This window comes from Leptonotus elevatus, chromosome 4 (assembly GCF_054856555.1).
Source record: "Leptonotus elevatus isolate MCC_2025b chromosome 4, RoL_Lele_1.0, whole genome shotgun sequence".
NCBI lineage: Eukaryota > Metazoa > Chordata > Actinopteri > Syngnathiformes > Syngnathidae > Leptonotus > Leptonotus elevatus.
The window spans coordinates 22,429,883-22,444,809 of record NC_141242.1 but is presented as its reverse complement, the minus strand read 5'-3'; the positions used below and the strand labels follow the sequence as shown (position 1 = coordinate 22,444,809).

The following is a 14,927-nucleotide window of genomic DNA, read 5'->3' as shown; positions in this document are numbered from 1 at the left end:
ACATTTCTCATTTCTTTCTCCTAAAATTCACCAGGAGAAATAAGGGAGACATAGAAATTTAAGAGGGAGTCATACTTGAGACTTAACGGAGATAACTATGAGATCGAACTTCAAGGAGAAAATGAGCATAAGGAGAAATAAGTGAGACTATGTGAGAATCTTGACTCAGTCTCATTTTACTCTCTCTTTTGTCTCAAACATTTCTCATTTGTTTATGCAAAAATTCACTAGGAGAAATAAGGGAGACAATTATAGAGGGGAGTCAAACGTGAGACTTACTAGAGATACCTTGGAGATGTCCAAGGAGAAAATGAGCAATACTGAGATACTATTGAGCAAAATCTTAGAAAAAAATGTTATTGCTCAAAATATATATTTAATAAAATCAAAGGCAAATGTATTAAATGAATTGCCAAAGACAAAAATCAAGGAAATTTTTGCTCGAATAATAGTTTTGAAAGCTTAAATTGTAGTTGCAGTTGTTTTTTAAAAGCATTTTTGTTATTTTATTTTGTTAATGACATTTTTTTTCAATTTTAATTTTACTTAACTAAAACAACGTAGGTAAGGACGCAGACATATAGTCATTTGGCTTTATAATTCTGTAGATAATGACAAATGAGCTGACAAGACACATTCATTTCCCTTTTGAGATGAATAAAGTGCGTAAAAAGTCCATCAAAAATTTAAATGTAACTTTATTCAATCACCCTCTTGCATATGAAGTGTGTTGGAGGATGCTTTTTCCTCCGCGTGTTCGTTTAATTTCGGGTAGTGAGAATGTTGGTTAATCCGAATACAGGCTGGAGAGGATGAACAGTTCCTTCAAAGCTTTTATTTGCAGAATATTCCGGGCACAAATGAGTTACAGATAATGGCTGTAGCAGATCACAAGTACGAAGTTACAGAGGACTTACAACAAGTTATACAGTCATGACTAAATCTGGGCAGAAGACACACTTCAAGTGTTAGGAGAGATTTCTGCATCATCCGAACACCTAGGGGGACTGACGGTAGTTGTGACTGTAGTTGTGTGTTCGGAAGATCCAGAAACCTCTCCAAACACTTCAACTACATAAATGGTGAATGGATAAAAGTTTCATTTTTGGCTAATTATGCTTTTAACTACAAAGTGAAACAGATACTGTATCTGCCTCCTAACATTAGTCAATTATTTTAAGAGGGTGATTATGGTACTTCATTTATATAGCGCTTTTCCATCTTACAAAGCCCTCAAAGCGCTTAACTTTTGACTACTCATTCATTCACCTACTGATGATGCGATATTAGGAGCAGCTGGGGGTTCAGTATCTTGCTCAATGATACTTCAACATGGTCACAATGGCATGGAACCCACAAATTTTGGGTTGCGGGATAACCACTGTACCACTCAGCAACGCCACCCCGTAAAAACAATTCAGTCTGATCTAATATGCCTGAACGTGTATTTTTACTTAACAGTAATCTTTCACATCAACCTCATGATTTACAGAAAACACTTTACTTTAAAGTGTATCTTAATAATGCATTTCAAATAGACGCCTTCTTAAAATAATCGCCTAAGTAATTTTTTTTCAGATTTTTCAGGAAACACAAAAATTTTTACCATTTGCATCTTGAGGAGATGAATTAGGCCCCAAAAATGATTTAGGCAATTATTTTAAGAGGGTGACGATATTTAAACCTAGAAAAAAAAATTAAAGAAGAAAAGAAAAGAAAAGAAAAAAAAAACATTCACAGCCTGAAACCTGAGCACAATTGACATTCTATTAATATGTTATGTCATATTATGAACTTTGAAAACATACCAACATTACCTTAAAATGTTTCTCTTTGCCACATTTATCTTTATTGGTAAGACCTGCGCATCTTCTTCCTCCCCATTACAACACTTGGATGTGGTGGAAGTTAGTTTACCTCAGCTCTCTTTGGACTCTTCTAATATTTTGTGGGTGTTTGTTCACCTGACTGTTTCCTTTTTTTTCTTTTCTTTTCTTTTTTTCTCTTTTCTTTTTTTTCTTTTTTAAGAGCTCAGTATTGTTCATTCGGAAATGTCATCATCATTGCTCTTTTATTTTATTTTTTTAATTTTTTTTGTGCGTGTGTGTGGGTGAGAATGTGTATGTGCGTGCGTGCGTGCGTGCGTGCGTGCGTGTATTCACCTGACTGTTTCCTTTTCATGAAGTTGACATCAAACTCAAGACAAGGTACATCATGCCTTCCAAGTTTGGATAAGTAGTGAATTAATAATTAGCCATCTTGATTTGAAGACGCTGCGACTACCTGTACGCCACGTGGCTCGTCAAAACAGTACCAACAACGTGTAAATGAACAGAAAATATATTAAAAGCAACAAAGTACAACATCTACACATTTGTTATATTACAGTGTGAAACTAATGCAATGTTTATCATTAGCTCAATAATTAATATAAAGGTTCTTACTTACCTCACCAACTGAAAAACCTGCAGCATGACAGATGATACCTCTCTGCTTAGTTTCCTGATGAAAGGAGTTACAGTGAGAAAACAAGTTACAGATAAACTTTATTAATACATGTCTACACAATTACAGTTAATGTACTTTAAAAACTAAACCTAACAACATGTAACATATTCTACCATTGTTATTCAATGTTCTGTCTTCAACTGTTATGATAGCATGTGAAAAAATAACTTAAATAAGCTCCATTCGTGTACTTAAAGCTGCAATATGGAACTTTTTTCCCCAAAATAACTTTACAATAAGCTTTTTATTTGAGCATTTATGACTGAAATGCCTTCTAATTAGTAGATTAACACCTTAGCTGTTCACAATGGGTACTAATGCAAGCCTCCGTCAAATAGTTTTCAGACTGGATTCGGGTTAGAATTTCCTGCGCCCTGTCTTCGGATGTGACGTAATGTGCGTGGTGTGTATGTGAAGAACGGTATGTGCAGTTTTAATTTTCGTCAGCAGGTGGCAGTAGCGATTCTAAATGGAATATTCAGTAGCTTTAAGCACTCATGTCCCGTTTCAGTGCAGTTGGTTAGCTTACTAGCATATATTAGCAACACAGTACACCTTGCTTTCATTGCTAATAGATGATTAGCAACTTAGCTTCAACGTTTAGAATGATCCGGGATGATTTGGGGGAATTTTTTTTGAGTGATACACATTCTGTTTGTTTTATTTGAATGGACATTTTACCAACCTGAAACACTGCCACTTTTGGATTCCCGCTCACAGCCACAAACTTATGAGCACGGATGTTGGCAAGTCGAGATTCTTCTTCTACGCGGCGTGTGTCTGTTTGGTTAGAAACATGGTGCGCCACCTGGTGGCGTAACTGTGAAATAGCGATCCAGCGATCTAACTTAGATATTATTCATTCATTTGCTATTTGTTTTATTAAATTGAAGCGAAACTGGTCAGATGCATAGATTGTCTCGACAGCACCTAACTAAATATTATGGCATTAAAAGAATAACTATTGAGGAAAATTCTAGATAACCACAAACAGCAATGTCTGTGTTAAATAGACAAGACCAAAATGTAAAACGAAAGGGAAATAATATACTTACTTTTTAATCACAACAAAAATTGGTGACTGCTGTTTACCTTTGAAGAACACGTGACATGCACATATTCTTCACATTTAAGTACAATTAATACAAAGTCTGATTGTTTGAGCAGAAACTATTGATTGGACCTGAAAAAAAATTAACATAAAATGAACACTGTCAAATTGCAATAGTATTTGTAGTAGTGTAAAACAAACAAACCAGGAGCATACAATTACAAAAAAACAACAACACTCCTCCAGAAAAAGTTGAAAGTGAAACTATATCACACGGCTAATAATTGATTACCTTTTTCTGAATTAGGATAAACTGTATTTTCATGATATGCAATTGCAAGTAGTGCAGTTCTGATACAGCAAAGCCATCCACATTTTGTTGTTTCCCAGAAACAAGTGGGGGGTTTTCTTTCTTTTTTTACTTTCTTTAAAATCGTTTTTTGCACTGTACATTATGTAAGCAATATACAGTATAGTATATAAGATATACAAGATAAATATGATTTATATATATATATATATATATATATATATATATATATATATATATATATATATATACATATAAATCATATTTATTTTGTAACGACCAACCATTGCTCAGCTTGCGAACATCATATGACCACCTAGGAAACAGGTGAGTCTTGATTGGTCATTACCTGAGCCCTGAGCAACTGTGATGTCATTTTCAGTGGAGAGTAAGTGGTAAAATGGCCGCCCTCTGAGATGGATAAAACGGGTGGATTTTGCTGCTTAACTTATATTCTACACAGACAATATTAATTTGAATGTCGCGTTTAGACTAGTGGGGGCACATACAACGTATTATCGTAAAGATTTTGGGGGGGTTGACTTCCTTTGACCAAAGTCAAATTGTAAGGGCGAATGAGCACAAGCAGTATATAAAAAAACTTCATGTCAGTCACAGTTTTTACAACTTGACCAACACACATTATAAAATTACTGAAAGTTTTGCCTAGTGATTTTGGTTTACATGCTTACAAGGAGAAAAAAAAGACTGATTGTTTCTCAGATTGTAGAGGTATTAAAATGATATGTTTATTTGTTTTTAGGATAATGTGGACCTGGGAGAGCTGATGTTCTCATTGTGCTATCTCCCCACGGCTGGCAGGCTCACCATCACGATGATCAAAGCCAGAAATCTCAAAGCCATGGACATTACCGGTGCTTCAGGTGGGTTTTCATTTATGCTACATTCAGTCAGATATGGGAGATTCCAAAGTTATGTTGCAGCTCATTTTAATTTTTCATTAAATGCAGGCCCATTCTTGTCCATAGATGTTATTATCCTTATTATTGAACATGCTTTCTCCATAGATCCATATGTAAAGGTGTCGCTGATGTGCGAGGGCCGGAGACTAAAGAAGAGGAAGACATCAACCAAACGCAACACTTTAAACCCAGTTTACAATGAAGCCATCGTCTTCGATGTTCCCCCAGAAAACATAGATCAAATAAGTCTACTTATAGCCGTCATGGACTATGATCGGTCAGTCAGTAACGTATGATGCTCTTTTGCTGAGCAAATATGGGGTTGAACACTTTGCTCTTGTGCTGACTGTAGGGTTGGACATAACGAAATCATCGGGGTGTGCAGGGTGGGCAATGAAGCTGACACTCTGGGACGAGACCACTGGAGTGAGATGTTAAGTTATCCACGCAAGCCTGTCGCACACTGGCACCCGTTAATAGAGGTATGGCAAATTATTTATACATAGTTAGGACTTCACTGTTAAACTGGATCATTGAGTAACAGACCAACACAGTGTCAGATTTTGGACAAGATAGTTGTTTCCTGTTGTTATTGATATTATGTGTTTCATGTTTGGAATGTACTTATATCATTTCAGGCTTAAGATTCTAAATAGACAAAACAGACCAAATCCGACTTAATACAAGTCAGATAGATAGACTTATTCAATTGCATCATGCTCTATTGCTCTTTTAGGTTTAGAATGGCAGAAACAGCAATTATATAACAAGAAGCAAAGCTTTCATTTATAGCTGCCTTGTTTTTCTGTGATTTCCACAACAAAGACAGTGAGCTGTAGCTACAGAGAGCGGTAACTACGTTCACAGAGCTGTTTATAGTTCCGAATTCCCAGCCCACACTCATTAAAAAACAGAGCATGCCAAAACAGATGCCGGACTGATTCATGTAAATTCATGTTGAGTTCTCAAAGCAGCATCTACTATGTTCAACAAAAAAAGGTGCGTAGAAGATAAAAAAATCAATTTTAATTCATTTTTGATAAATGTAATGTAAATGATGATATTACAGGAACTAAAAGTTAACAATAGGTGGTCACCGGTGCTTGTGGACGCACAATGTGGGTGTATGCAGCCTCCAAATGCCCACGCCATATGCGCAGCCGACTATGCCATGCAAGGGAGGGATCTTGCAGTTTGTCTGTATAAATGCACTATAAACACCCCTTTCTCCCTGTGCCTGTCAATGAAAATACCAACAGAAAGAGCCTCTTGTCTTTATTGTGTATACATTTGAATACTGTATTGGCAATTGAATCGGTTTTGCAAGTCATCGTTTTCTGTTTCTATTTGCATTTTACACAACGTCCCAGCTTCTTTGGAATTAGGGTTTGTAGCACATTGTTAGCCTTGCTGAAATTAGCCTTGTAATGCGCAGTGGCTGATCGGTCATGGATGCAGCGGGACAGCAAAAAAATGGGAGAGCACAGATTTATTTTATTAAAAACAAACAAAAAAACAGTGGGCTCGGTGCGACCACGCGTCACAATAGTCGTACGCTTCCACGGCGTCAAAAACATTGACGACCAAAACGAAAAGCGCTGCACATGCACACAAAAACAAAGAGGTGCCACCACGTGGCGTGGTGCCACACTGCGGATCGATGCGATAATCCAGTGTCATACAAATAAACCAATGCCTCACACTGAAAATGACCACAAAAAAAGAGAGACTATTTTCTTATACTTTTGGAAACTCTGAGTCAAACCACTCTGGTTGAGATTGTATTTTTTTTTTTTTTGAAGTAACATAATCCCATCAGGATCCTTTCATTGCTCATTAAACACACACTTTAGAAGTAAATGAAGCACTCGCTGTCACTTTGTGTTAAACATACAATAGGACTTGCAGTGTTGGTTGGAGGTCAGTGACCCTGCCTGCCAGTGGTGATAAAGTAAGATGAGCTACATTGTTGTCTCTCGGGCGTTTGTGTAGCTAAACACCACACTCAATCCACTGGCAGTGTTCTCTCTGAGGCCATTATAGCTTTAGCACTGGACTAAGATTCGAGCTAATGGCTCATTTGTGCTTCTTGAAAAGTTCTACACACAAGTCCTGAGGGCACGCTGTGTCAATTGTTATGTTAGTGCAAGTACTACGTAACATGATTAATTTGTCCTTAACCCTTATATCCCAACTAAATGCCTCTTTCTAGTCCAAATGTGGAATCCTGTAAATTCAAACCTCTACTGATAGAAACGTTGTTTAAAAGAGACATGAAAAATAATCAACGATGTTAGCATTAGCAACTGCACATGTACGTTTTTAGTCGCAAAGCAATGTCGGACAATAAAGTAAGATATGTTTGGGGGGACGACGAAACTGAAATATTTTTGGAATTAATTAAAGAAGAATGGAAAACAACAAAGAAGCGCTATGGGTTATCAAGAATTACAAGAGAAAACTCATACGACATCATCACACGATGCAGTCGCTTCCTGGTCTTCTTCTTCTTTCAAATTACTGGTGGATCCCATCTCTATGGTCTATAGCGGCGGAGTCCCCTCTCAATATTCGCAGAAGAAGAACAGATGGAAACAAGCATAAGTCGCATGTCCATTTTGCGCATGTTCAGTAAATTCTAGAGGTGTCAAACAGTTATTTTTTTAAAATCAGATTAATCACATCTTAGAATTTTGATTAATCACGATTAATCGCTTAGTAAAAAAAAAGCCTTTTTTATCCCCCCAAAAATTCCCACCAAATTTGAAGAGCACTGGTTATGTGTTCATTCTTTTGATGTTATGAGGACGTCTTTAACATGTTTTGATCCACTGCACACACTCATCCTCCTCTTTTTCTAATCAGTTAATTACTTGCATAATTTAAAATGGGAAAAAAATGACCCCAATATTTTGACATGAACAAATATTCTAAATGTAATATGCAAACATTTATTAAATGCTTTACTTTAATGCATGTAATTATGTTTATTACTAAAATACAACCTGTGTTACCATAAATGTAGTCATCCGCTATCACACTAAAGGATAATCTATGGTCAAAATTAATAGTACGAATAATCTGCGTTAATTTATGATTAATGCGATAATTTTGTGTGATTAATTAATCAGTTAACGCTTTAACTTTGACAGCACTAAATTCACTTTAGAATTGGCTGGAAAAATGACTAGTGTCTGGCGTCCTTCAGGAAAGTGTCTTTTTTTCTTCTGTTCTCATCAGTAGCCTGCAATGCCAATTTTGTCTTTGCAGCGTATCTCCAGCCTAAAAGGAATTTCAGTAGTGATGGGAAAATGAAGCTTCATGAATCACTTGCAATATTTTTGGTTTGAAAATAAAGGCTAGTACAATGGCAAGAGATCACATTTCCACTGCATCTTTAAACCAAGAGCGCCATTTAGAGGAGTGGAAAAATATTTCAAGTACTTCATGATGCTTCATTTTCGCATCTCAAAATTTCTGTCTTCCTACTGTATTCGTGTCCCATGTCATTCGCCTCAACTACAAGGGAAGGAGCTCCCACTTTGCTTACCAAACTGTCAATATTAGAGCCCCAGGTATTTTGTGGCCACATTATTATGAGTCTAACATCTCAAATTTGTATTTTGTGACCTGAAATTACAATTTCTGTGCATGTAGTATCAAAATTATGGCCACAAAATAAAAATGAAAATAAAAAACTGATGACATGTCTGGGGTTCTATAAGCATTATATAAAACATAACACGCACCTGCCCCTCCAAGGGTCTTTGCACACCCCTGGCTTCCAATTGCACTTCTCCTGACTTAATGGACTGAGAATGATAATAAATATAATAGTAACTGTTATTTATTTTCAGCCATGCTTCTAAACAGACACGCACAAACTCAAAAATTATAACGCCGAAAATCTCTCCAATTCACCGAACTCATTTTAAAATCAGCTTTTATGTTCTTTAGCAGGAAGCAAAGGGTATAAAGAGGACAGAAACTTGTTTGCTTCCATTTGAACGTGTTGCTGAATAAAAAGGAGACGTTTTATCAGCACATCCTCTAAAGCCTTTGCCCATGTGTATTATGTATCTACCTTTTATCGGCCCGAGCTAATCATGTGGCACCAGAGTGTACGCTAATCAAAGAAAATCTGAATTCCACACAGATTGTTGCTGATAAAGATTCCATCTACAGCACTGCAACATTTTCACGTGTGTATTTTTCTGCAACTAACTGCATCATTCTTGTCTCCTTTGTTTGTGGTGATCAGTGGGTTGGACAGGGAGCAGCGGGGAGTGGAAGTCAAGGAGGATCGACCAATTCTCTGAAGGCACCCCCTTCACCCTGAACACACACACACCCACACACACACACACACACACGCACACACACCACGCCTCAGGTTGGTAGAATAACAAAGAACGGACCTACAAAAAGTACCATTAAGGCTTAACCCTACTACTTTCTTACTTACAAACAAACTTAATTACATTCCAACTAAACTGCTGCCGTATATAATTATTTTAGCTTTTACTAACAATGTCAATCATTTGAAAATAACTTACTTTTGTGTAAGTTAAAACTTTAGATAACTGTGACTGACGAGCTAGTATACATTTTTTTCAACAGAAATGTCAAAGATTCTTAGTTAAAATATTAGTGTTTTTTTTTTATTTCAGCTTTCTCATATGCAAAAATTTAGTAATGTATTTGCTTTGAGATATTTAGACTAACATAAAGAATATGGCATTGTTTTAGTTTTTTTCCCTAACCGCATGTTTAAGTAGCATTTTTCACTGTGTTTGGTCAAAATAAAGAAAATAGAGGCCTAGTCAAAATATATATATCAAACAGCGCATTGATAGTGACTGGTTACAGATTGTATGTATTGCTTCAGGGCAGTTTAACTGAACCATCTTAATTTAGAAATATGCAGTAAGTGAAATAAAATCAGGAATCCATTTTAAAGTGTTGACTAATAACCAACAATCAACCACTGGCAGTATCGTCACCCTCTTTAAAAAATGGCTTAAGTCATATTCTGATAAAAAAATAATGTTTGCCTTAAACATCTCAGGATGTTGGCCACCTACTAAAATCGACTACATCCTTAGTTAAGCATCTAATCTACCCCTAAAATAATATTTTTAATACATATATAAGGGTTCAGATAATGGATGGATGGATGGATGGATAATATAATCAGTAGCTGGTTCAGTTTTGTGTTTTCTGAAAAACTGAAACAAAGACTTAGGCCATTATTTTAGGAAGGTGACAAAGGTGCTATTTTAACAAGTTTCCTAATTCTATCATAAGTACGACCACACCATATTGTATTTTTAAAGCCTGTTTTATGTTTAGGTTTTGAGAAAGTGCTTTGGACACAGTCACAAGTAGCAGTGATGATTTGTGTTTGTCAATGAAATGCATGCATTATGCTTAAATGAGTTTTCTTTTACAGCTTTGTTTCTGTCAAACCGTAATGTAAACACACGTTTTACTGGTTAAAATGTCCATTCAGATGTCATTAATAAATATTTCTTTATGGATGGATTGGTGTACTGATTGTCATAGAAATAGAAAACATCTATAATGTCCACATCTGATCTCTGAGTGCTCCCTATTGACTGACCTTACAAGTAATATGATGTTCTTCACGCATGCTGGTGTCAAGAGTAATGCAGGTAGCGACACTGGGTCCCATAGCAACAGAACTCTCTAAATATTCAGGTCTGGGATATTTACTGTAACTTGTACCGTGCGTTTATTGTCACGCAATGCCTTTTAAAGACTCTGACATTCCGTTTAAACTTGTCATAGTAAAACATACAGTTTTACCCCTGCATACTCGTGGTTCAGCACACCATATTCCCTGATTTTTATCTCTTTTAAAATGAACATTTATGTATATATATATATATATATATATATATATATATATATATATATATATATATATATATATATATGTATGATTATGATGATACTGATTCCTGAGCCAGCCCTCACTTATCCATCTGCCTGCACCTAGATCAAGTCACCAAAGCTGTGTTACACCACCTACGCCCATACTTATATGTGGTTCAAGCATGTATAAACTTCAGTCTACTTTCAGCCACCAAATGTCGAAGGAAAAGCCCTCGGAATGCCGGAACGTCCAGCATGGCGCAGAGAGATGAGCCAAATTCCCAAACAAGCACATTGAGGCTTTGCATTGGTACAAAAATCAGGATATTTCACCTGGCGTTGTCACTACACTAAAAAGTCCACATCAATAAAGGCCCGATTTGTCGAGTCACCATGGCAACGGGGAAGCGCAGTGCGCGGCACGGCTTTCTGATACCGCGTTTTTTTTAAAATGTTTTACCCCTCTCAACTGAAAATCTTAATGCGATCATATGCCAAATTTGAACATGCTGCTTTGGTGTTGGGTCAATGCATACATTTAAATGTAGTCCTTTGCAATCACAATAATATTACAGGGGAAACCTGTTGAATGGTAACTCATTAATTCCTTTCATTTAGGTGCAATCCTGCGGCGGAGAAGCGCTCTTAACCTAAGATTAAATATGAACGCATTATTCAAACGATTATAAGAAAAAAACGGAGCGCAACACACAATATATGCTGCGATGTGAGCGCATGACTACGGCTGGTAATGTTGCAAATGTAAGGACATATTAAGTTGTGTATGTAGATGATGGACTGTGATGTGAAAGGGTACCGTTCAAAAAGATAAATGTCCAGAAATGCCAGCATATCTTTGCGCGGTCTAATAATCTCACAACGAATATTTAATTCCCTGCGCAATGTGGCACCTTCATCAATAGAGTCATTGTCAAATGGACAAGCCATGTTCGTGGACTTTACGCTATACACTATAGGCGTATTTACGCAAAAACTTGCCGCAGCGGACTTTATGAATGTGGAAATGAAATGCTGTGTGTGGCTGAAAGGAGGCAGGGACAGAGAAACCTTGAGGTTCAAAAACCTGCAACCGAACATGTTTGGTTCATTGAACATGTTACTACGGTAACTGACCGAGAGCTTAAATGACCTATTTTTATGAAATAGGCTAGAGTTACTTATTTTTCTCTGGTTTCAATTACCACCCTTTCTGAAACGGAAAATGCAGACATTCACCCATTTCAGGGTTTCTTGACTCAGAGATTTCACTAAACCAAAAATCACAATGCGATATTATCACGATAAGAAGGTCACAATACGATGAGGTTGGCGATACTAAAAAAAATTCACAAAATTGTAAAAATAAAATAAAAAGAGCTCATACTAAAAAAAAACACACAATATTGTGCTTTTGTACATAACAATGCATATAAACAATCTCCATTCTCTAATAAGACTTAATATTAAGGCACTTGCTAATGCACGCACACATTGAGTTCCTCCACATATTGACTTGGTTCGCAAGCATATTACATTCCCTTTCATCTGACCATTAGCGTGGATTTTAAACATAGAAATGCCAAAACATGCCTCGTGAAAATTAAACTGCACTAAAAAACTAGCAAGAAAGGCAGGAAAGAAAATGTTCAAAGGGCAGCTATAAAATGTCCAAAAACAAAAGAAGAAATCCCAAAATTTACCATAAAATGTCCCCCAAATTGGCCAAAATGTGAGAAATTGTATATAAAAAAAAAAAGTTAGGGAAAAAAAAGTCAACAAACAATTGCCATAAAATGTCCAAATAAGGAAGAAAATAGGTCGAAAATTATCAAAATATGTACATAAAACTGCCAAAACTAGGGCTAGTTCTGTGGTGTGATTTGATGGCTGTGGATTCAACGATAAATGGTGCCCCAAAAATCCACCACCAGATTCAAATCAGGGGAACCAGCAAGCTAATCAATGTCGGTAATGCCTTCATCAACCAGTAACTGAGTGACAGACTCCAGCCTAATGAGTCGGGACCTTGTACCAGAAATAATCCATGGCATTCTGAGCAGCCCTCCAAGGTTATGCCTCCACAGACCATCCACACCAAACGTGTCCTGGGACTTGAGGACCTGCTACCATCTGTGATGAGAACAGGGGCAACTGGCAAATATGGCAATTCTGGTGTTCTCCGGAAAATGCCAGTTAGCTTGCATAGTAGCTAGTCAGGAGCTGACCAGAAAGGAACAGGAAGAGACAAAAGAACAGCACCTGAAAACCATTCCACAATAAAGTTTGTTTTGATCTCTCCATCTGGCATCTGTTCAAATGTACACAACTGCAGATTAAATTGACGATAGTGAGAGAGTAAAATAAAATTGACAGAGAGTGGGGGGTGTAGATAAACAGATAGATGTTCATCAAGAATGCAAACCAGTTGCGGCCTACTGATAATTCTGCTTATGCAGATGTGTAGGTGTATAAAAACTGCCACATTTTCATACACTCCCACACACTCTTGTTCTGTGCTGTGTATTCCCATATGACCATTATCAGATCATTAAATAAACTGTATCCAACCAGTATGTTTTGCAAATGTATTTGGAAAAACAAGAATGTAGAAGCCAAATCAGGAAAAGTCAGCAGAATAATTACTAAGCTTCATTAACTCAAAAATGTGGCTGTTAACGAGATAGTCAGAATGTTTCTTTTGAAAGCTGAAGGGATAAAAAGTTCTATTAAGCACATCAACAACTCAAGCATTCAGTATATGCAAATATATCCCATGACAAAAAGGTCAAAGACCCTTTACTGTAAAGTAAATTCAGAGATATGTTCCTAATGCATTTTACTTTACATGTTTGAAGATTGAGAAATAATTTCAGTTTTCCTGATTGTTTTTGGGCCATGGCCTCCCCATTGGCATTATCTTGTTCATATTTAAAATGAATTTGTAGTCTACAACCCTTCCCATAGTGCTAGTAATATTTCTCCAATACAGCGCTAGCCATTGCCTTTAGCTCCGCGTACCTAGAATAATTGACTTAATTTCACTCAATATCCGCTCCAGGAGAGGACCGCAAATTTACCCAGCGGACGAACCAGCGATCCCGGCTACGTACTGGGCGCTCTCGTCCACTACCGCCTCAACTTGCCTTTAGCTCCTTGTACGTCCCAAAAAGTTTTTTAATTTCGCGAAAAAAGAGGAACACAAAATGTATGCTTTAAAAACTTTTATTTATATTTTATTAATTGATATTATTATAATTACTATTATTTTATTTTTTTTGTGCCCCCCCAGGCAGTTGATGCCCTACGCACAGTGCGTGATAAGTGTATGTCGAGTGCCGTGTCTGGTGCTCAGCATATGTGTACATCCCCTTCTAAAGATTTTAAGATCTTATTCAATATCTCAATGAACATTAGAACAATTTCCAAAATTTTGACAAAATGTTTTTGGTTAGAAAATGCACTTAACTCATAAGATGAAAGTAAAGTTGGTAATAGAATGCATAGATTTCAAAATCAACAGTTTCATCGAATTAACTAATGCAAAAAATGAATGAATCCCACAACAAAAATGACTTCATGTATCTAGTATTTTCTATGACCTCCATGACTTTTATGGATAGCAACATGTCTGCTATACCTGGAATTAACAAGTTGTCAGTCTTTTTCTGGTTCTACTTATTTGTGCAAAATGTTGTTTAACACATTTGTTAAGACAACTACTTTTTGTGTGTGTACTAATTATCAAATCTTGTTTGCAATTAATGGCCCACATTCGTGGGAGCATTTTGTAGTATAGTATCCCATAAAAAAATAAAAATAAATATATATATATATAACTTATATATATATATATATATATATATATTGATTGTGAAAGGAAACTAAAGGTGTTCTTACAAACCTGTTGGGGTGTACTCGTTTATGCTGAGCACGGCTTTTGCATTACTCCATTGGCCAGATTCCTTGAATACACTGCAGGTGGCACTGCAAACCTGCAAATGCACTGCATCACAAGCCACAAAAAGACCTACATAGATATCTATAAATATCATTTACAATGTGCAATGACACATATAAGGACTTTCTCTTCTTCTTTTTTTAAACATTCCCCTCGCCTTCACTTTCAGTTATGTCATTCCTACTGTTGTTAATCTGGTAAGCAACTGCTGAAAACCAGATGAGGTGAACTCTACTGTATGATTTAACAAGATATATCAGACATTCTTTGTGGTGCCAA

General features: G+C 36.5%; 1 protein-coding gene and 1 long non-coding RNA gene across 6 annotated transcripts in view; one reads left to right on the top strand and one right to left on the bottom strand.

The window, feature by feature from the left end:
• Positions 1–3,235, bottom strand: part of LOC147176040 (uncharacterized) — a 29,376-nt gene extending 26,141 nt beyond the window's left edge. For 3 of the 5 annotated variants that reach the window (XR_015094661.1, XR_015094664.1, XR_015094662.1), the window contains exon 1: positions 2,163–2,442. This is a non-coding gene — a long non-coding RNA (uncharacterized LOC147176040). The other 2 variants (XR_015094665.1, XR_015094663.1) reach the window with 2 other exon arrangements.
• Positions 1–10,291, top strand: part of syt9b (synaptotagmin IXb) — a 42,036-nt gene extending 31,745 nt beyond the window's left edge. The window contains exons 5-8 of the mRNA XM_086074423.1: positions 4,633–4,753; positions 4,898–5,069; positions 5,145–5,274; positions 9,054–10,291. Of these exons, the coding sequence (XP_085930549.1) occupies positions 4,633–4,753; positions 4,898–5,069; positions 5,145–5,274; positions 9,054–9,131 (501 nt within the window). The 3' untranslated portion in view covers positions 9,132–10,291. The remainder of the gene's footprint in view (positions 1–4,632; positions 4,754–4,897; positions 5,070–5,144; positions 5,275–9,053) is intronic.
• The last annotated feature ends 4,636 nt before the right edge of the window (positions 10,292–14,927 follow it).